General features: G+C 33.6%; 2 protein-coding genes and 1 long non-coding RNA gene across 4 annotated transcripts; 2 read left to right on the forward strand and 1 right to left on the reverse strand.

The window, feature by feature from the left end:
- The first annotated feature begins 555 nt into the window (after positions 1 to 555).
- On the forward strand, positions 556 to 2,347 carry LOC102600494 (protein MIZU-KUSSEI 1). The gene has a single exon (XM_006350114.2). The coding sequence runs from the start codon at positions 1,381 to 1,383 to the stop codon at positions 2,227 to 2,229; it is 849 nt and encodes a 282-aa protein (XP_006350176.1). The 5' UTR covers positions 556 to 1,380; the 3' UTR covers positions 2,230 to 2,347.
- A 5,351-nt stretch (positions 2,348 to 7,698) lies between these two features.
- Positions 7,699 to 10,557, reverse strand: LOC107061138 (uncharacterized). Of its 2 annotated transcripts, none has more exons than XR_001473784.1 (2): positions 10,450 to 10,557; positions 7,699 to 9,778 (listed from the first exon to the last, which is right to left on the reverse strand). It is a non-coding gene; the product is annotated as an uncharacterized lncRNA (long non-coding RNA). The 2 variants fall into 2 exon arrangements; XR_001473783.1 differs by having other exon boundaries at positions 7,699 to 9,785.
- A 2,268-nt stretch (positions 10,558 to 12,825) lies between these two features.
- LOC102600819 (short integuments 2, mitochondrial) lies at positions 12,826 to 23,801 on the forward strand. Its single transcript, XM_015309924.1, is given in 8 exon segments — positions 12,826 to 13,055; positions 19,278 to 19,382; positions 19,813 to 19,890; positions 20,734 to 20,875; positions 20,991 to 21,061; positions 22,313 to 22,409; positions 22,688 to 22,905; positions 23,422 to 23,801. Coding segments are annotated over 8 exon segments (1,119 nt in total). The 5' UTR covers positions 12,826 to 12,902; the 3' UTR covers positions 23,677 to 23,801.
- The last annotated feature ends 452 nt before the right edge of the window (positions 23,802 to 24,253 follow it).

Raw genomic sequence — 24,253 nt, forward strand, 5'->3', positions numbered from 1 at the left:
TATCGTATTTTGGTCATTGTTGGAAGTGGTAGCTATAGTTACATATATATTTTTTCAATATAATTTTACATTAATTTATTATTAAATAAAAAATAACAAGGACTGATAAATCACGTTAATTAACTATAGAATTTACTTGTCGGCATTCATATTATTTTTCAGTGATGCATCTCTACTATCTCACGCTTGCTTGGTGTTAGATTTCCATGACATAAATCCGAATTAGTTAGACCAGTTCAAATGTCAGACGGTTATAAATATATTTTTAATTTTTAAAAGAAACATCAACATTTATTCTTCATCAGCCAATCCTGACCGTCCATTCTTCATTCAAGATCCATTAATATCAAAATCACGCTTAATAAAAACAACGGCTGCACGTGTATTCTTTTATCATGCTCTGCAGGACCACTATATCATCCCTTTTTTATCACTTTAATTTAAAAGAAAATAAAAAATTGTATATAATTTTATTAATATGTTTTTTGTATATAAATAGGGGAGGGCATGAATGCAAAGAAATGATCACAATCATTTCACAAAATTCTATAGTATTTTTTTCTTTATTTTTCTTAGCCACCTTCAAAACACTCATCATAACCTTGTCCCCTTCTTGATATTTGATACCAAAATCCCTTATACTTTTCCACTTTGCCTTTTCCATAGCAAAATAGGATCAAAATACTCCTCACTATTTCCTTGTGTTTGTTATGAGCTAATTCATCTAACCACTAAGTATCATATCTTAGTTATATTGATGAAATTGACGTGAGTTCAATTCTTACTGTTTTCTTTCCTTTTATTTTGCTTCTTGTGAGCAAAATCACTTCCAACTCTAAAACTCGTTTTGCTTCTAGTGATTAAAGCCACCTCCAATACATACATGTGCAGCTTGATAATATCAGTACTGAAGTCTTCTACTTATCGTAAGTGTGAATTCAATTCTCAATTGATTATTCCTGGTTTAACAAAAAAAAGAAATTAGGAAAAAGGGAAAAGAACCACCCCACCTAACCCTTATAACATCATATTTACTTTCCTTATTTCTTTTTGCCCTTTTCTTAGTACCTTGGCCTTTGATCATAGCTAAAATACACATGCTCATAACAATCTCTTTTTCACTCACCAAAATACCTCAAAAACTTCTCTCCTTTTCTTGAGAGTTGAGTACTCACCCTATACCCCACCCCACCCTATTTATTTTATTTGGAGTAGTAGTAAAACACAAGTTACTACTACTACTCCCATTTTCTTGGTTCTTCAATTATAGAATCAAAATCTTTTCCTTTTTTTATCACTACCTACAAAGCCAATAGACTATTCCAATTTTGTCTCATTTTTTTTTAGTTAATTTGTTTGTTTGTTAGTTTTCTTCATACAATGAGACAAGCACAACAACAACAACAACCATTTGCTGCTCTTCCGCGAACAAGCAGCTGCAAAAGCTCGAAAAAAATCATACCTGCAAATAACAATACTTATTCGCGGTCTTACTCTTCAGCAACCCGTGATTATTCAACTGACAAATCTCTCGTTCTTCCTAACAACGGAAGCTCATCATCGTCTTCTTCGAACAATTTCAATCGATTAACCAAAACTCGAATCGGAGTTTCATCTCTCCTCCGATCACTCATCAGCATCATCTCATTCCCTTCAGTACTCCCAACTTGCCGATGGCTAAATCTCCCGAATCAGTTCTCAATTACCCCATCCCTCGGCCGGAAAGTCACCGGAACTTTATTCGGTCACCGGAGAGGCCATGTCAGCTTCGCCGTACAAGACGATCCGAAATCCGACCCGGTTTTACTAATCGAGCTCGCAGTTTCTACGTCGTCGTTAGTGAAAGAGATGTCGTCGGGATTGGTCAGAATTGCGTTAGAATGTGAGAAAACAGCGGCGCCGGGAGGTAGCCGGAAGAGATTAGGGCTATTTGAAGAGCCGATGTGGACGATGTATTGTAACGGGAGGAAATGTGGGTATGCAACATCGAGGTTATGTACGGATTCCGATTGGCATGTGTTGAGTACGGTGCAGAGTGTTTCCGTCGGCGCCGGAGTAATTCCGGTGGTGGATGATGGCCGGAAAATTAGTGCGGCGGAAGGTGAGTTGTTGTATATGAGAGCGAAATTTGAACGAGTTGTAGGGAGTCGTGACTCGGAAGCTTTTTATATGATGAATCCGGATGGTAATGGAGGACCTGAACTCAGTATTTTTCTTCTTAGAATATGAAAAATAGAAAAAAAAAATTGATATGGAAATTAAAGAAGAGAAAAAGTTGAAATGATAATATTTATAATGTTTTTTGTTTTTGAGTATTTTGAATTTATAGTGTGTTTAATTAGGTATATGTAATGTTTTTGTTTAGTGATTTTTGTACCTTTTGTTGTAAGTTTTCTATATGTATATTTGCATGATCATATGCATGATTTCTTCTTCATTTCTCCTTTATTCTCATATAGATCGGGTTTCGATGAAATGGATAGTTTCATTTCAATATTAATCAAATACTCCCTCCGTCCCATTTTATATGATGTACTTTGATTTGGCACAAACTTTAAGAAAAATGGAAAGACTTTTAAAACTTGTGGTCCAAAATGAATGATAGAAATTTGTGTGGTTGTAAATCATTTCATTAAGGGTAAAAAAGACATTTTATAGGCAAATTGTTACTTAAAATAGAAATGTGTCATTCTTTTTGGGACTGACTAAAAAGGAAAGTAAGTCATATAAATTGGGACAGAGGGAGTAACAATTAGATTTGAGAAAAGATTTTAATAGAGAGTGTTTTCTCTTTTTATGAAATTTATTTCATGTGAATCCGGATTAATTGAATCCTTCTTTTACATTAAAATGATGAAAAAGATGCTTAATATCACTAGAGAAGGAGAGAATAATTCAATTATGGTTGTTTATTAATAAATAGTACTCATGATTATTGTTGAATCTATTGATGTTTATACATTAAACTACAAAATATATCTATTATTTGGTGTAGTTTTAATAAATTCTTAAGCATGATGCTATGTTCTATATTGAAATAATTATTTTTATATGAATTCGATATCGTAAGATTAAACTTGTGATAGTGATCATGCTAAAAGTCTTAAAGGTTCAACATTGTGAAAATTCAAGGTAGTATTATTCAATGTGGAAATTTTTGTGTTTCGACATGGATAGCTAGATTCGGAAAATATGCATTGAGTGTTTACATTAAGCTATATATTTGTTGCTTGTGTTGAGTGTGTCTAAAGTATTTTTTGCCTGATCTTACGCATTGAATGTTTATATCAAGCTATATATTATGTTTATTCTGATGCATTATTCTATGTCATTGAAAGTATTGACACAATTAACAGGTTGTTTGATCACTTCATCTACTTTTAAGTGATACAATTTTCTGTTGAAAAATTATGTAATTGTTGAACATTATTTGTCATGATTCTAACGATATCTTAAAACGAAAAATTGAGCACTAGAATTGCTCATAACAAAATTATTTTCTTCTAATTAATTAAACCATGTTATTGCCTTATTGGTGAAGAAAACGCGGAAGATTAATTATTAATCACTATTTGTGGGGTTTAAACCTATTACAAGCAAAGAAATGTACTTATGTAATGATTGATGCAACAACTGAAAGTTAAAATGATATTACTAGTTGATTAGAATAGTGTAATTATCAGTCTAGTAATTTTTCAATCTAGTTATTATGTTGTTAAGTTTGTCACAATGTAATTACAAATGTATTGTGTGGTTACACAATTACAATTATAAAATTATATTAAATTTTAAGAATAAAAGTTAATTATCTAAAATTAAAATTTTATATGAAACAAACAATAGAATTTATAAATGATATTGAATTAAATATTTAAGATATATAATATCTTTTTAAAATATATTGATCAACAAACACGTGTTCTTAATTAATATTATAAAAAAATGATTTATGTTCTTTTCAAATTAATATATATTAATTAAATTAATAATAAAAACTAAAAGTATACGATTTCTATGAACATAAAATACATGTTTACAAAAAGATTAATGTTATAAACATAGTGTCGTGAATTTCTAACTAAAAATAAATGACTTGAAATGTGAAATATCAAGTCAATATTATTGAAACAAATGAAATTGAAAATATAACATAAGTTCTAAATTTGAATAAAAATTTAAGATAATACTCTTATGTCAAATTTCAACATAACGTACATAAATATGATTTAAAAGAAAAGAAAAACGTAAATCTATAACTTTATTTAACAATGAATTTTTCTTCAATTTAAAAATTAGAATACTGACAAAATTATGCTAATGAAAAAAATTAAACATAGAATAAACAAATAAAATAGATAATACGAAAATCGCAAAAAATCAGCAGAAGAAGTTAAAGTTGAGAATGAGAAGGAAATAAAATATTAATATAAAATAAAAATATATTTTTAGAATAATAAAAATATAAAAATAATAAACTAAAAATAATTTTTTTAAAAATAAAAATAAAGATAAAAAGAATAAATTAAAATGTAATAGCTAGTAATTCACCATGTAATTATCAGCAATTCACAACCCCTCGTTGAGAATTAAAGAGTGTAATTTTTTTATTTAATTACATTTAATTACATATTAATTAAGTAATTATATAAGTCAATCAAATATATAAGACAATGTAATATTCAATTACATCAAATCTAATTATAAGGATGACTTTTCAAATTGGCCCAAAAATATAAAATGTGAAAAACCAAACATACGGAGAACTTAGCTAAGAGAATTTGCAATTAACATCTACGATATATATACATATAAACATAAAAAAGCAGTAATTTTAAATATATCATATAAATTTCCGTCCAAAAGAATTTTGATGAACTCACTTGTCCCACGTGGCTCTGTCCTGTTAAATTTGACCAATTTAATAATGTAAATAAAATGTTGTAACTGTGGACTTTTTCTTGGTAATAATAAACATCTATTGTTTAATATTGGACTTTATTCCTCAAAGTATGACTTAAAAGCCTTAAAAGACTGCTTTAATTTTGCAGCTGAAAAACATATAATGATTACTTTTTAGTCACCAAATGAATAATTGTGAATATCCACTCTCCATATATATATATATTATTGATAATGGTAGCGTTCAAGCCAAATTGCATATATCTTAGATTATTTACTTGACACTTTGTTGCATGTACTAATTAGTCAAATAGTAAAAAGATCTACATCGCAGGATTATTTACTTATCCTATATTTATGAAAAATGCAGTTTCTATCATTAGTCGCCTATGAAGATTAGAATTCGATGATATCAGTAATAATTTTGTTTAGCGGAATCCAGTCATCATTTAGTGATATAGTGTAGAAATGAATAATGTTACTCTCAATATTTTAATACTCTACTATTTTTCGCAGATTCAACTGAAATATCAGGAATAATAAGATCTCTGTAGGAACTTGTCTGGGAATGCAACAAGGGTGAAAGAAGACCAACAACGAAAGCACTATGTTGGGCTGACACTAACATTGAGAAATAAAAGTTAGGGGAGCGAAAATAGGATTAGATACCTCAATAATCCTAGCCGTAAGCGATGAATTCAAAGTTATTGGATGATTTCATTACTCAAAAAAAAAAGGAATATAGCTCTTTACGAGTAGTATCATAATTCATAACCTCTCTATATATAGGAAATAAAACTTAAATCACAATGTAAACCTATTTATCAGTGAAGTTTAGTTGACAAGCGAATCTCATAGAATTATTTTTTTTACAAATGAGATAATTCATCTTAGTTTTAATATGTAAAGTATGTTTTTGGCCGAGCCTAGGAATTGACAAATTTATAGGGACGGATTCATCTTCTTTTGAACGAGCTGTGGAGCTACTTGTTCTTTCTTTTAAGGTTATTACTTCATACTACCACTTTTAAATTCAAAATTTCAAATGTAAAGCATATGTTACTTTTTAGTGTTTTTTTAATTTACTAAATATCGAGTTTAAAATAGGATACAACGTAAATTATTCCGTAAAATTTAAATAGGAGAAATTACGTGGATAAACAAGCATATAGTAGTTAATTAGCTGACATAGCTATAGTTTTCATTAATTACTACTCGCAACTTAATTTTAGCCATAATTAAATCCCCTCTCTCCTCTCTCCTCTTTTATATATATACTAGATAAGTATGGCCCGTGTCATCACGGGCCCAACATTTTATTTGAAGTAGTTAAATTCTTTTTAGGGCAAATTACATAAATCATATATTTTTAAGGCAAAATTACAATTTGTTCCTTAAAAGTTTATAATTACAGAAATCCCTCAAACGGATACAATAATATAAGCGCTGATACATTAATCTGATGCGCGAGATACATTAATCGTTAAGTAAGATACATTACATTTTATACATGATACACTAATCTGATGTACATTTTATACATGATACAGTAATCTGATGCACGAGATACAATAATATAAGCATTGATACATTAATCTGATGCGCGAGATACACTAATCTGATGCGCGAAAATGAGGGATTTTGAAAATTTGTAAAACTTATAGGGGATAATGGTAATAAGTAAACTAAAATGTGGGATATCTGTAATTTTTCCTTCTTTATGCTTTGAAGACCATCTGAAAACAATTAAATGTAGTACATCAATATTACAATGCAAAAAATACAATGAAGAAAGATACTGGTTTTTGCATATTAAGTTCTGGTATTACAAGTGATTAAATTAAATTATTAGCTGAGTATATCAATTCTCATACTGATCAAGGATTAGATAGACAGAAAAATAAAAGGAAAAAAAGAAGCAGTAATGTACTCCGCAACAATGTTCTCATCAGGAGTTTTGAAGGGTATGTGGGGTGTCGTATGATGAACCATCGTAAAAGTAGTCACGAGAATTGAAATGACATAAAAATCAAGTTGTTAAAAAAAAGCCATAGAAATTACTCCCTCCGTTTCACAAAAAATGATCTCCTTTCCTTTTTAGTCAGTTTCAAAAAGAATGACCTCTTTCCTTTTTTGGTAACATTTTACTTTTTGCTTTCCACGTGGCATGTTTAAGACCACAAGATTAAGGGCAATTTTGTTACATTTGATATAACTTTAATTTAGGACCACAAGATTCAAAAGTCTTCTTTATTTACTTAAACTTTGTGTCAAGTCAAACCAGGTCATTCTTTGTGAAACGGAGGGAGTATAAAATATGGCTATTTTCAGAGTAAAAAGATTAGTTATAATGACATACCAGTGAGCTACAGACATCCAAGGTCTAATAGGGTTGTAGCCTAATATAATTGCCTTCCTCGGAGCATCAAACTCCTCCTTCCAAACACGCTGCCAAGTTGTGTCTTCGTGTAACCTGGAATAGAGAAAAATGTGAAAGTTAAAGTTTTTACATATAGATGAATAAGGAGTATAAAATGCAAGAGTCTAATTTGAGAAAATTAAGCAGCCTTTCTGTTTCGAACTGATCTAAGGTAAGACTTTTCCACTTTAAACAATATGTTCTTGTTTATATACTCAAACAACAGATTGTACAGAAAGCTGGTAAGACACAACGCAAAATCCATCCAACACATCATATTATCATCCCATGGTTCATACTATTTACCACTGTTAAATGATATAAGAATGAAAATTTTAGTTAGGATTTTGTAATTTAATGACAATGAATAGAGGTTCGAATCAAAGAGACAAAAAATTATCTTGGAGACGTCGTGTTTCTAGGGTGAGACATCAGTATTCTTATAAAAGTAAAAATGTTTATTATTTTTTATGACAAAGTAAAAATGTTTATTATTTTGGTACATTTTTCGTATAGAGAAACATTCAAGCAAAGAAACTTAAAGACTCTATAGACTGTAGTGGTATAGTAATTATAGAGAAATAAAACTATAACACTCTTATGCTGACTTTTATAGTTGACACTATTTATTTCAAAATGGAACAAGAAACAATAAAATTGACTAATGTATCAAAACCATTACAATTGAACCTTATATTTATATAAATGTTCTACAACATTGAAGAGAAGACCTAACAAAAGAGAGATCCTAACATACCTCCAATTTTAGCTCTGCACAACCTAACATACCTCCAACACCAATGATCTGTGTGTAAATGTGTTTCTAGATCTCTATTGTAAGGCCACAAAACCTCTATAGATAGCTATATTCTCACGATATACATACCATACTTTTAAAATACTCTTTTACAATACCTCAAGCTCATTAGCCTTCTACCATGGCATTATAATGTTACACATTAATTGTTTTGAAGCATAATATTTGTATTCCTTAGGACCATACAGTAATGTTATCACACAAAAATAAAAATGATACACAATTCTTAAGAAATAATTCCTCCTCATTATCACAATAGGATCTGACAAAATGCAATAAATATATTACAAAACAGAGATAATGAAATACTTAGGCATTAGTCAAGTCTAATTTAGCTCGCTCTAATTGAGTAATCTGACAATATCTGCCAAATCTTAGCATCTCTAGAATTTCTATGAGACATTTTCTATATAAGAAGTCTACCAAATTTTAAATAGAGGAAGAGACTATGTAAACAATTATACATTTTTGAACCAATCTTAATGTAATATTAAGTCTCATCTTGTTTCCTTTAAAATGTTTCGATCACCATAACAACGCATATAAATCAATGTATTTGTAGGTCACTTGTAGTGTCATTTCTAATCTTGTGTAGTTGCCTTCATACAAAACAAGTCGTAAAAAGCAATCTATAGATCAGTAAGTCGATTTTTTTCTAAAAAAGAAAAGGAAAACCATAATAACGTATCCGGACTTGTAAAATATGATGGTAATACTAAATTATAAAAATAAATTCCATAAACTGAACCTGCAGAACCATATGCTTGAGAACTGAGCATCCAAAGAACACTTCAATATTATGTAATTTTAAGCCAAGATTGCACAAAGTGTCCGATAAATGCACATACATAAAACCTGATGAACCTGTTCGGCCTTACACATAGACTAATAGTTCGGGGAAACCAAAGAAAATGGTCTAGAGGGAGGATGTTAAGATCAAGAATTTTATAAATAAACGATATTTTCTGCCATTCTTTTATATCTTGACTGTTGCACCTTTTGCCGGTTCTGTTTAGTTATAAGCTAAAAGTATCAACCATGTAAAAAGGGTCTTTGATTGTTATTACTTTTGCAGGAGTTATGACGTCATTAACCACTGGAATATTACAGAATGATCTAAAGAGGGTCATAACTTATTCAACAAGCAGATTCTGCGACTCTACAAAGTCTCTATTCTTTGGATTTGTGTAAGTAAACCGTCCACTTCCCTTAGGGATCTAAGGAGTTAAACAACAAAAAGAATGGCGACAGTTATTGCATAAGTTTTGACTACAAGAGAAAATAATTATAGGATGGCTACATAATAGTGAAATATATCCATTGTTATACAAAATATAACCAGTGAAGTGCTAAATTTCTATCACATCGACAGTGCATATCCAATCTGAAAGAGAAAGAACTAACTTGAGCTCTCTGTTACCTTTATTAAAGAACCATCAAGAGAATCTCATTAAACAAATAAATGAATAGGAACAGAGCAAAAAAGGAATAGCATACATGATATACTGATATCAAGAATCAGAACAACATGAGATGATAAAGAGCAAGTACTTACTCAATGCAGCATCATGGTCATTGAAGGTTTTCTTCATGGAGTTTGTGAAGTGATACTAATATTTTTCAAAGCCGGTGCAATGTGAATCCTGCAAGCTTTTAATCAAGTGTCGATATGTTCTTTAGATACATAACATAAATATATTATAATTGAAATACATCAAAATTCTCATGAACATTATAACTTTCATGAAAAAAAAAACTAAATCAATTACGAAGCAAAATGTCAATTTTTTTAATTTGAAATTGCGATCTATACTTTTACAATCAGTTTATAAGCATATTTTTAATGTAGTCTACGCTAAATATTTCTCACGAGTAGGAGATTAAAAAAAAATTGTTACATAAGTATTTTTCTATCTTTTTTGCAACTGATTCAATCCTACCAAAATTTATGTTGCTCAGAGTCTTAAAAAATGTCAGTGCGGGTCGAATTTGTCAAAAGTACTGTAATTTTGCAGAATCCAACATGGATGCGACATCAACAGTGAAGAGTCTGCGCAAATTTCTGTTAAGTTAACAAACAGGACAACATAGTAGTTTTTATAGAAATTTCAATAAAATCTGTAGATGCACAAGTTAGATCGGATACTAATTACTCTTTAATCATTTTTTAGTTGGTCAATAAGTCCACATCATGATGATCCAATTGTTAATAGAGGATAAATCTAGACCATTTAGCGTAGTTTTAAAGAAAAGTAGGTCAATTTTTCAAGATAAAAGAAAATCACGTTCATTAAAAACATTTAAGTGGACAAACCTCCATCAGCTAATGCCAAGACTTTTCCTCGTGCCATTGTTCTTGAGGCAAAAGCTCAACTGCCACTATATCACCATCAAAAGCCATATTCATCTTTATTCTGGGAAATGAATTTGAAAGAGATAATTCTAGAATGAAGATTGTGGGTAGATAATTCTAGAATAAAGATAGTGAAAAGATAATTCTAGAATTACATTGTTGGTCTGTGGTACCCACTTGGAGTGCCATTCAGACTCCAATTGACACGTAATGACATAGTACAACACTTCAAAGTGCAATTAATATAGCTCATTGTACAATTCTTATTGTGGTGGTCGTCCATGGGATGACATTTCTATATAGTAAAAAATATATACAAATACAAATTATACATACACAATTATATGACATATATACAAATACAATTCGCATCCCTCCACTCTCTGTCCTCTCTCGCTCGCCTCTCTCTTCCCTCTCCCAATCTCCCTCGCCAAATATACAAACACATATGTATACCAGTTACATATATACAATTACCTTACATATATACATATACAATTCGCTTCTATCCACTCTCTACCCTCTCTAGCTCACATCTCTCCACCCTCTCCCAATCTTGCTCGCATGATATACAAATACATATGTATACCAGTTACATATATACAATTATCTTACATATATACATATACAATTTGACATATATACATATACAATTCGCCTCTCTCCACTCTCTACCCTCTCTTGCTGGCCTCTCTCCTTTGTCTCCCAATCTCGCTTGCATTTTTCCTCCCTCTAACATGTAGCTACGAATCGTAATCAGCAAATTGTAACTATGAAACATAATTAAATTTATTTTAATGGCTATTTGCGAAATTTCCTCATTTAAATAAAGGAGAATTGCCAAATACTAGGAATAGCCCATTCGGCCTCAAACCATAAATGAATCGTTTTGGTAGCTGGATAAGAAACAACTTATATAAGTATTAATTCTAGGGAAAATTATGTATTATAACAAACTATTAATTCAAAATAAATGTTATAGCTACAGTTTCATTTAATTCCAATTCGCAACAAACTTTTTGTCACTCGCCTCTCTCTCCTGAATCTCGCTCGCCACTCTCTGGCTCGCCTCTCTCACTTCATACAAACACAAATCTATAAATTGTGTTTGTGTTTGTATAAAGTGAGAGAGAACTGTATATACAAATACAAATACATATATCTTCGTCCTATACACTTATAATTATACAAATACAAATATTCCCCTGCCCAGTTCTCTTTTGCCTTTAACTCTTTCTCTCTTTATACAAACACAAATTATACAAAAATACAATGTATAATTTGTGTCTGTATAAAGCGAGAGAGAGATTTGATATACAAATAACAAATGTTTTAACTCGATTCAATTGTATACAAATTCAAAATTTGTGCAGATATACAAACACAATCATTAATACATATACATAGTAGTTGCATATATACAATTTTCTAATCGATATACATATACAATTGTTGCAATTTCATACAAATAAGATGTCTGCGATATATACAAATTAAATGCTAGTTTGCTATGGAGCGCAAATAGGAAAACTGTAGCTATCAAACGCTTGTGATTTTTATATTTGTTATTCCTAAAATTTGCTTTTAATTTTATATAGCTTATAAGATGTTGGTAGATGGATAGATAAGAAATAAATTATTCATTTATAAATTTAATACGATTTTTGATTGACAATTTAAAAATCCGCATAACTAGTACATATATAAATTACAAGAGATGTATAATTTATGCAACATCGAATATGGAATAACTAATACCTTATACATTTATAATTCATACATGTATAACTAATTCATACTCCCTCCGTTTCACAAAGAGTGACCTACTTTGACTTGGCACGGAGTTTAAGAAAATAAAGAAGACTTTTGAATCTTGTGGCCCTAAATTAAAGTTATGTCAAATGTACAAAATTGCCCTTTAATCTTGTGGTCTTAAACATGTCACGTGAAAAGTTGAAAGTAAAATGTTACCAAAAAAGGAAATGGGTTATTCTTTTTGAAACAGACTAAAAAGAAAAGGAGACCATTCTTTTTGAAACGGAGGGAATAATAACTCTAACCAAGTACCAAACAATGCTGAAAAGAAAAGGAAACACTCACACCAGTATAACAATTAGCTCAAATGAAAATGACCAAAATGGTCCTTAATAAATGGATAATACTCTATTAAAAGGGAAAAAAGTCAAAAATGTCCTTACACTATGTGAAAGGAGCAAAAACGTCTCGATTCATAGTTTGGCTAAAAAATGTCCTTACCGTCAATGTTTTGATTCAAAAATGCTAAACTATGGGAAAGAAACATTGGTCCAAAAATTCCCTTATCCTCCCGTTTTCATTTTGGTTTCTTAATATATTTTAGTTGATTCAAATGGTCTGATTTTAAGCGAAGAAGACCTAAATCGAAATTCAAATTGATGGTGCAGATGAAAGGATGGATAGGGCAAATGGGTTTCAACAAAAATGGCGGAAACATTAATTGGTTCCCTGGTCATATGGATGCTGCTAATCGTGCCATTCGCCGCCGGCTCAAACTCTCCGATTTTGTCATTGAAGTCCGTGATGCCCGTGTAAGTGTCTAATTCAATGTATTTGATTCTATACTAGTAACACCTTGGTTAGCCAAAAAGTAGTGTTTTTTGTGTGAGATAACCAGATACTGCTTTGATACTTGTTCAAGAATTTAGGCTAAAAAAGGATTAGTACTAAAGTACGAAACTTTGGAACTGATCTTGAATGGAGTACTAAATAAGAGATTGTTGAGTAATCAAACTTTATGTTAATAGACAAATATGTGAATTTTAGCTAAAAAGGAGTGATTTTTTTTTTTTTGGGCATACTAGGAGAGACAAGATTAGGAACCATGATATATGGGCTAAGGTGGTCGTGACCTTTGTGATGGATAAGATGCAGTAAATGAGACTGTGATGGTTCAGGCATGTAAAGAGGACGGGCGCAGAGGTTATTAGCGATAGGCCAAGTGAGAAGGTGCATAGAGGCTGATCGAACAAGAATTGAGAAAGAGCTATTAGACAAGATATGACACACCTTCAGCTCATCAAGACAATGACCCTAGGCAAGAGAGCATGGGGGTCGAGAATTAGTAGGAAGTTGAGCCATTTCTTGCATTTAGGTCGGGGGAATGGTTCTAGTTTAGAGCACTTTATCTTCTCTCTCTCTCTCTCTCTCTCTCCTCCTTACCAGTATTATTATGAAATAGTACTTTTCTGCCATTACCTCATTTTTCATTAGTCGTACTACTATTGTTTCTTTTACATTAATTACCCTTACTATTTCTGCTGACAATATTTTTCCTAGTTAGTATTGTTATGAAATAGGTCGAATATGATAAGAATGTGTCTTGATGACCAGAGTAGCAAAACTCTCACTACTACAATGATAAGAATGTGAAGAGCAGTGATTAAGAAGAAGAGAAACAGAAAATGTATTGAATATTCTGTACAGAATTATCTTTTACAAAATATCTACACCACTATATATAGTGTGTATAATTGGATCTACTTTAACCATCTAGTCTAGTTAATTATAAACTAACCACAGTTTAACTAGTAACTAACAGCTAACTAACTTCATGACATTTACTGTTCATCCTAACTAACTCATATAACAGTTCCTCAGTCTCACTATGCTCAACACCCCTCCTCAAGCTGATGGCTGAAAGATGTCTTTTAAACTCAGCTTGGCCATTAAGTGCAGATGAGGAGCCTTCCATAACCCTTTTGTAAGAAGATCTGCTAACTGATCTCTGGTGGATACATGATGAGTCTTAATCATACCCTGAGTTAGTTTTTCTCTCACAAAGTAACAATCAATGTCAAAGTGTTTAGTTCTTTCATGAAAAATGGGATTGGCTGCAATTTGTATTGCAGCCTTGCTGTCACAGAATAGATCCACTGGTTGTTTGATAGTCACCCCTAGTTCCTTGTACACTCCAATTAGCCAAGTTATTTCTGCAACTGCTGAAGCCATACTCCTGAATTCAGCTTCAGCAGAGCTTCTGGCAACAGTCTCTTGCTTCTTTGATTTCCAGGTGATAAGTGCATCTCCAAATTTTACTAAATATCCAGTTACAGACTTTCTTGTTTGTACACAAGTACCCCAGTCTGAATCACAATATACAGTCAGAAGTTCTGAACTTTGAGCAGGCATAAACAAACCAAGTCCAGGAGCTGTCTTGATATATTTGACCACCCTTAGAGCAGCTTCCATATGGGATTCTTTAGGAGCATGCATAAATTTACTTAATGTCTGTACTGCAAATGAGATATCAACTCTGGTCATAGTTAAGTACAACAACCTTCCCACTAATCTTTGGTATCTGCCAACATCCTTTAAGGGCCTGTCTGATATAGTAGTTCCTGATCCTTGCACGTGTAAATCATACTCAATGGATGTTAGCTTAAGATTAGGATCCAGAGGTGTAGACACTGGTTTGGCTCCACTTAAACCATCTCAGATATCAACTCCAAGGCATACTTGCGCTGGCTCATTACATACCCCTCCTTAGACCTAGCAAATTCAATACCAAGGAAGAATTTTAGTTCTCCCAGATCCTTCATTTTGAACTTGAGTTTAAGATCATTTCTAGTCTGCACAATCAAGTTACTACAGCTGCCAGTCACAAGTAGATCATCTACATACACAAGCACCACTATCAACTCCTTATTTACTTTCTTGGTAAAAAGGGAATAATCATAATGGCTTTGAACAAATCCCAACTGAACTAAAGCTTCAGTTAGTTTAAGATTCCATTGTCTTGGTGCCTGTTTTAGACCATATAAGGATTTGTGAAGTTTGCAGACTTTGCCAGTCGCCCCCTGTCTGCAAAAACCAGGTGGTATAACCATATAGACATCCTCAGGAAGATCACCCTGCAAAAATGCATTGTGCACATCCATTTGAAACACAGACCAATGTCTGGCAGCAGCCACAGCCAAGACTGATCTTACGGTAACCATTTTGGCAACAGGAGAAAAAGTCTCTGAGTAATCTAAGCCCTCTTTTTGACTAAAACCCTTTGCAACCAGTCGGGCCTTATACCTTTCAACAGCACCTGAGGCGAGATATTTAACTTTAAAGACCCACTTGCATCCAATAGGTTGCTTCCCTGGAGGTAACTCAGTAAGACTCCAAGTGTGGTTATCTTCTAATGCTGCAATTTCTGATCTCATAGCCTCTACCCATTTAGGATGACCAGCCGCCTCAGCAAAGGAAGTAGGTTCAATAATACTAGAATAAGCAGCTAAAGCTTCTCCATAGAGACCAGAAAGATGGGCATAGCTAACATGATTTGACATTGGATACAAGCATTTAGACTTAGGCTGAGTAGTAATGAAGTCATGCATCCAAACAGGTGGTTTGATATTTCTAGAAGATCTCCTACTAGGAAGAGATGCAGTAGGGGAAATAGAAGAATCAGCAATAGAAGGAACTGGAACTTGAGCTGGCTCATCAGTAAGAGCTACAGGAGCATGTTCAGCATGCTCAGATGTAAGAGTAATACCAGAGGAACATCTATCAGTTACAGCAGGAGCAATAGGAAAGCATAAAGGAGTTGAGTCACACAACTCAATAGACTGCAAAACAGGAAATAGGGGAGATACATCTAAATGCATAGACTGAAATGGGAAGATATCCTCCTTAAACACCACATCTCTACTCACTAAAAACTCCTTAGTGTGCAGAGCATATAATATGTATCCCTTTTGCAATGCTGAATAACCAAGAAAAACAGCAGGAGCTGCTCTAGAGGCAAATTTATCCACTTTTCTGACTTCTGTAGCAAAAGCAAGGCATCCAAACATCCTTAAGTGATCAAGGGGTGGTGATGATTGAAATAAAACATCATACGGAGTCTTCCCTTTAAGAACTTGAGAGGGAATTCTGTTGATGAGATATACACTGGTAAGAACACATTCTCCCCAGAATCTGAGTGGCAAACTAGCCTGAAATCTCAGTGCTCTGGCTGTGTCTAAAATATGTCTATGCTTTCGTTCGACGACTCCATTTTGTTGTGGAGTGTAGATACAAGAACTTTGGTGAAGAATACCCAGTGACTGGAGTAAAGAAGCCACTTGCGAGTTAAAAAACTCACACCCATTATCAGTCCTTAAAATCTTTATACTGGCAGAAAATACATTCCTGATCATTGCAAGAAAATTTCTAAGCTCTACAATTACTTCAGACTTGGAATTTAACAAAAATAACCAAGTATATCGGGAACAATCATCCACAATCGTGAGAAAATATCTTTTATGATCATGAGTAGGCACTCTATAAGGACCCCATACATCAGCATGTAAAGTATGAAAACAAGTAGTAGTTGTTGTATTGCTCAATGGAAAAGAAAGTCTTGATTGTTTAGCTAAAGGACATACAGTACAAAGTGTATCAGACTTGGACGACAATGATTTGAAACATCCAAGCATTTTAAGAGTAGTAAATGGAACATGGCCCAGCCTTTTATGCCATAGAGAAACATTCTTGTTAACAGGAGCTATAGGAGGTGATGAGACACATGATGAAGGGGTGGAAACTGCATAAGCTGATGACAAAGAAACTGTTGTTGGTGACTTCAATTGACAATCAGCCTGAAGAACATACAAATCATTCTCCAACTTGCCAATCCCCCTCACCTTCCCACTGGAGAGATCCTGAAATACACAGTGATCAGGATAGAAAAGAACACAGCAATTTAACTCCTTAGTTAACTTTGGCACAGAGAGCAAGTTATACTTGAACTCAGGAACAAACAGTACATTGGTGATCTCAATCCCTCCAAGTATCTGAGAACAACCAATATGACTGACCTTAGCTAAACTACCAGTAGGTAAGTGTACTTTACCCTCAGGGGAATCATGGAGAGTAATAGAGTGAGTTAACAAGTGAAGAGCATTGACCATATGCTTGGAGGCTCCTGAATCTACTATCCATTTGTCAACAACAGTTGGATAAATAGAACAGTTTAACATACCTGATGCTCTTCCAGCAGCATTACTGGTAGTGTTTTCAAGTTCCAATGGCATTTGCAAGTATTGATGAGGAGATGGTTGCTGCACTAGATATGGCCACTGTGTAGTCTGATACTGGTAGGGCTGCATGTTAGTCATAAGAGCAGGGGAAGAATTTGAGTAGGAAGTACTTCCTAATAACGAAGGAGGTTGATGAATCTGATAGTTGCCTGAACTGTTCCCAGTAGTAAAAACTTGACCAGGAAACCCTGAACTAGACTGAAAATCCATGAAACTAGCATTACCATTGCTAGGAGAATTTGCTCTTACAAGGTTGGCAGCAGTGATAGGACCAGGACTAGTCCTCCTCTTACCTTTCCAGTTAGCAGGGTACCCATGCAATCTAAAACACACAGCTCTAGTGTGGCCCTTCCAGTTGCAATAATCACAATACAGATTGCTGTTAAGAGATTTCTGAGGTCTAAAACTTGATCCAGACTGAGTGGATCCTCCAGACTGAGTAGACCCTCCTAATCTAGTAAACCCCTTTCCATTACTGAAAAATGCCATTGCTTCAGTCAATTGTCTAGAATTAATAGAGTTAGTGCCTTCAGTCCCTACTATATTCGATTTACCAAGTACTCTCTGACACTCTTCAGCCATTACTAATGAGTAAGCCTTGTTCACACCTGGTGTAGGATCAATCATCATGATTTGACTTCTACACTGATTATATGATTCATTCAACCCTAGAAGAAATTGCATTAACCTCTGATATTCGAAATGAACAACATAGGTCTTAGACACTTCACATGCACAACTAGGACAAGGCATAAGGGAATCAAACTCCATCCAAAGCTCCTTGAGCTTAGAGTAATAGCTAGAAACTGATAATACTCCTTGAGTCAGAGTAGCAATCTCTTTGTGAAGAAAAAAAATTCTAGAACCATCTACTTTGTCGAACCTTTCCTTTAGATCATTCCACACCTGCTGAACATTGCTAGCATACACTATACCACTAAGTAACTCCCTACTAACAGATATCATGATCCAAGAGAGTACTATGGCATTACATTTATCCCATAGATCATGAAGTGAAGCAGGAAATGAACTCTTAGGGCATTTTCCATCAACAAATCCCAATTTACCTTTACCTAGTAAACCTATTTTCATTGATCTACTCCATAAAGCGTAATTTTCAGATCCAGTCAACTGAATAGAAACCAGAGAACTACCTGGAGTGTCGCAAGCTTGAAGATGTAAAGGATGATGTGCATCGATTACAATTTGTCCTCCTTGCATAGAACTGGAAGTGATTTCTGGATTGGGATTAGATACCATTGTTGTAAAACTGAAATTTCAAGCTTTTCCACGATCTGCCTTTGTTTACAATGCAACAAGCTATCTACTGTACTGAAAAACAGAGATCGTCAATGGATCTGAAGCTCTGATACCATGATAAGAATGTGAAGAGCAGTGATTAAGAAGAAGAGAAACAGAAAATGTATTGAATATTCTGTACAGAATTATCTTTTACAAAATATCTACACCACTATATATAGTGTGTATAAATTGGATCTACTTTAACCATCTAGTCTAGTTAATTATAAACTAACCACAGTTTTAACTAGTAACTAACAGCTAACTAACTTCATGACATTTACTGTTCATCCTAACTAACTCATATAACAGCTCCTCAGTCTCACTATGCTCAACAGAATAGCTATAGCTGACCCCAACTAGTTTGAAATGAAGTTTAGTGGACTGAGTAATTAAGTTAATTTCAGACTAAACATGTTTAAATTTTGTGGTTTTATGCAGATACCATTATCCTCAGCAAATGAAGACTTGCAGCCTGTGCTTTGTGAGAAAAGGCGGGTGATTGCCCTCAATAAGAAAGATTTGGCCAACCCCAACATTATGCATGTACCTATTCTCTCTTTTGTACTCCCTCCGTTTCAATTGTTTGTTTGGTTTTGACTTGGCACGAAGTTTATGAAAGTAAAGAAGATTTTTGAATCTTGCAGTCTTAAACCTGTCATGTGGAAAGTTGAAATTTTAAAGAGCTGCGGAAAAAATGAAAGAGACGTTCTTTTTTAAACGGACTAAAAAAGAAAGTAAGACAAACCTGATCCCATAACTAGTTATCTGAAGCCTTATGCATGTTTGTTTCAATAAACTAACGAAATTGATTAGTGTTTTGTGGAGTGCTTTGTCTTTCATGTGACACAAATAGTAATATAGCATTATGTCTTTTAAATAATTGTGTTTGTTGAAGGAACTTTAATTAAATTTGGATTGGTTCGATGGTGTTCACAATTGTAAAAGTGAAGCTTACATTTTTTATTTTATGCAGAGGTGGATCCGATAGTTCAATTCATGTAAACAAGAGTGCTTCCCAATAAATGCACACAGTAGAAGTTCTGTGCAAAAGGTTAGCTAACATTTTATCCATGCTATTTAGATGGAAGCTTGTGGTTTCATGGCTTTGTGTTATGTTTTATATTTCAAAGATGCAGCAATAGTTATCCTTGAGCACTTTATCAACGTTATTAGTTGTAATGAGTACTTCTAGAACTTTATGTTAGTATTCTTAGAGTAATTTCAATTTTCATCAACTAAAAATTCAATTCTCAAGTACATTTTAGCCTGAAAAGATCTCCGACTCTTTATATTTTAGAACTATTTGCTTCACTATTACTTCCTCGGTTTCAATTTGTTTGTCTTGCTTCCCTTTTTAGTCCGTTTCAAAAAGAACGCCTCTTTGCCTTTTTCAGAAACTCTTGAATTTTAACTTTCCACATGGCATGTTTAAGACCACAAGATTAAAGGACATTTTGGTACATTCTATATAACTTTAGTTTAAGACCACAAAATACAAAAAAACTTCTTTACTTTCTTAAACTCCGTGTCAAGTCAAAACTAGACAAATAAATTGAAACGAAGGGTAGTGAAAAAACAAAAGAGTGGTGTAATTGTCAACCTCTTCCCCTCCCCCCAAAAAAAAGAATAACTTCTTTCTGCTTTGGAATGGGAAGGCCTACTTCACCCAATGAATATATTGCCCATTACATATGCCAGAAAGCAAAAAAATATCAATTTTTTATCCTTAGTAGGCCAAGTACTATTAGTGCAGAATATAGTCAACTGCGACCAGATTAATGAATGCTGAGGGAGAAAGGTGCTTTCGATTTTATTTTTGAGTGAGCCAGACGTTAATAGGTTACCTTTCTTCCAAGATTTTCTGAAGTGTTCTTTGTTATTTTATGTATTGAAGCTTCTCGATATTGTGGAGTTTAAATTGAAGGAAGTTATTACAAGGGAACCTACTCTTCTTGTCATGGTGGTTGGTGTTCCTAATGTCGGAAAATCAGCTTTAATCAATTCCATCCATCAAATTGCATCATCCCGATTTCCAGGTGAGACAATTGTTTTTGTTAGTGTTTCTGTTTTGTGATTCTGTATGACATACATGGTTCTTTTGGGATGCTGGCATATTACGTCAAGAGCTGATGGTTTTAACCTTTGTCTTAGTGCAGGAGAGGATGAAGAGGGCTACAGTGGGGCCTTTGCCTGGTGTTACTCAAGATATTGCTGGATATAAGGTATGAAAATATTAAATAACTTGGATATCTGTTAGTTATTCAGTGATGGCTAAAACTGTGTGTGATAAATGGTGCAATGTTTCATTTTCCAAATTATACATTATAGTTTCTGTACTCCTTTGCTGTTCAGGAAAAATAATTTCTTTCATGTTGACCATATTCTGCTTCACACCACAGATTTTTGACCCTAGATAGTAGTATATAGGGGTCAAGGATTAGGGTGGAAGGCTAGTAGGTAGTAGGTAGATGGATTTTTGTTTAGTACACTCATACTATCTTATTCTTCAATTATCCTTATTTTTTACCTGTTGTACCTCTGCTTCGGTTGTCGTACTGTTTGTTGTTGCTATTGTTCTTTTCTCCATTATTATATATATATGGTTTCTTCATTACTAAATTTCCTTCTTTTTTTTTACTGTTTTTGGATATAGCTGAGGGTATATCTGAAACACTCTGTCTACCTTCAAATGGTAGGGGTAAGGTTACATACACACCTTCCTCGCCAGACCCCATTTGTGGAATTTCACTGCGTATGTTGTTGTATCACAGATTTTTGACCGGTTTATATATTCTATCTGGCTTGTAGATGTAAGAGACGTGTAAATGCATATATGAAGCCCAAGAGATTATAGCTACGGGAAGGTTGAGCTTAGTTGCTTCTTCTCTGATACATTAGATGCTTGAGCAGAAGCATTAAGCTTTGCAGCTGGTGCAAGTCTCTTTCCTTCTTTTGCTCAGAGCTAGCTCAAGAGTGTGCATATTTTTGGTTGCACAGTGACATTCCTAATAGAAGAGAATTTTTTATCTCTCTGAACCTGAAAATCCAGGATTTGAATTCGATGTCCTCTTATCGATTCCTCCTGATGTCCAATTACAGCCCGAGTGTCCAAGTATGTCGGAACTAAAGAACAAAGCAAGTGCATTTCATCATCAGACAACCACTCCCTTATCTGATGGGCCAATCTGTTACCTTCTCTAAGATAGTTATAATTTTAATTGATGTCACCTCAATAAGAAAAGAGAAAGAGTTTAATACTTTTAACTGCTTATAGAAATTCCCTTTTAGATGTAAAAGCAATATTCCAATTCTTATTGATGATCGGGTACCAAAAGCTGCTTTTTCATGGCCATAATTTCCATTAGTTGAGAACTTTAAGTCATTGAAACAGACATCTTTTTTGTTACATGTTATATTGAATTGTCTGCTGTTGCATATTAATGTTTCTGATGCTTATACATCGCTGTACACAGATTGCACATCAACCTAGCATATATGTGTTGGACACTCCAGGTGTGTTGGTTCCAAGTATTCCAGATATTGAAACAGGGTTAAAGCTGGCTCTAGCAGGTTAGTTCCTTTTCCAAGTTTACATTCTATTCGTTGAAAGAGTATTTTTTTTTAAAGCAAAAACGTCTAATATCAGCCTTAGGCAACTTGGTTTTATTAAACCTAAGGTTGTCTTTTGCTATCAAGCATTGTAAGGAATGGTAAAGGGTAAACGATAACCCCCACTATAAATGAGACAAAGAGCCCACCATATTGAAGCAGAGCCAATGAGAAACTATGGTGACCCTTTTACGATTCAACTTCACTAAGCCTCCTATAGTAACTGTATGATTGTGCAGGGTCCATCAAGGATTCAGTAGTTGGTGAAGATCGAATTGTTCAATACCTATTGGCAGTTCTAAACACTAGAGGAACTCCTCTTCATTGGAGACACTTGATCGGTAGGGAAACTGAGGGCCTTCATCATGAGTTGGATAACAAACCTGAATATAATCTCAAGGATCTTCTACCAAAAAGAAGGAAGCCACCCAACAAATCTGATATCTACTACATAGAGGTAATACATGATACTTTTTTTAGAAGGTCTTAAGTTTTATTGATGAAATACTTAGAAGGTGTAGTTACATGTGTATACAATTTGGATAGTGTATGATTATAAAATCAAATTTAACCATATATAATCCAATAAAACATAAAACTTCTCTTATTCCTAACAAATGGAGTTTAAAAAAACTACTTCAAAATTTGTTTATTTATTTGGCATGTGTTGTACTATTGATTGTTCCTTTTGCTTCGTTTGTCTTATGTCTTGTTACTGCCTGTTATTACTTCTTTTTCATCTCTCCTTGAGCCGAGGGTCTTATCAGAAACAACCTCCCTACCATCACTAGGTAGGGGTAAGGTCTGCGTTCACACTACCCTCCTTAGACCCCATTTGTGGGATTATACTCGGTATGCTGTTGTGTTGAAATCTGATACAAAGTAAGGTAGGCCATGCCATTTAGTTCAAGAAGAAGCTCATTGTCGTCATCATCTTCTTCTATAGTTGTTATCATGTTTCCTTTGTTTATAGGATATGGTCAGTGAAGTCCAACGCACGCTGTGCACCACACTCTCAGAGTTCAATGGTAATTTGGAAGATGAAGGCGAGTTGGAGATTTTGATAGATCAGCAGTTTGAAGCATTGCACACGACTCTAAAGATACCTTACAAGTCATCGGAAGCTCGCATGATGGTGTCAAAAAGATTTCTAACTCTATTTAGAACAGGCAAACTTGGTCCTTTCATCCTGGATGATGTCCCCGTTACATCTGATTCTGCATCTTGAAATGTCATTTGCAAGGTATCAGTGTATATAATATGATATATCTTTTTTGAATACTTCAACCCTGATCAATCTAATACTAGTTTGGAAGTCGTCTTAATAGACATATTTGCACTATTTTCCATGAATTATTCATGTTGCTTTTACTCTTTTTGATAATCGAGAAATACCTGAGGTAGAGGTTCACGATTCAAAAGTCAGTGGATAATGTGCCGGCCCTCTACCCTTCTCCACTTAAATATCCATTTGAATTTTGTTTATTGAAGAGTTCAAGCTCGTGACGTGTGTCTAACTCACATATCGATGTTGCACTCTTACTTACTAGACCAAAGCCATGAAAGCAGGTTGCTATTATCTAGTCATGCACATGCAATATCTCAGCCAGAAAGGAGCTCAAATGTTTGGTTCAACTCCCTTCAATTAATTGGTGAGACAGGCATATGAATATACAATCAAAACTCTCTATAATAATGTCGCCTAAAACTCTCTATAATGGTGTTGCCTATTCCGATGGTTTTTGGTTGTTATAGTTGAAGTGTATAGAAAACATCTTACATAGCTTAACATGAAAAATTGATTG

This window comes from Solanum tuberosum, unplaced genomic scaffold (genome assembly GCF_000226075.1).
Source record: "Solanum tuberosum cultivar DM 1-3 516 R44 unplaced genomic scaffold, SolTub_3.0 scf00118, whole genome shotgun sequence".
NCBI classification, from domain to species: Eukaryota; Viridiplantae; Streptophyta; class Magnoliopsida; order Solanales; family Solanaceae; genus Solanum; species Solanum tuberosum.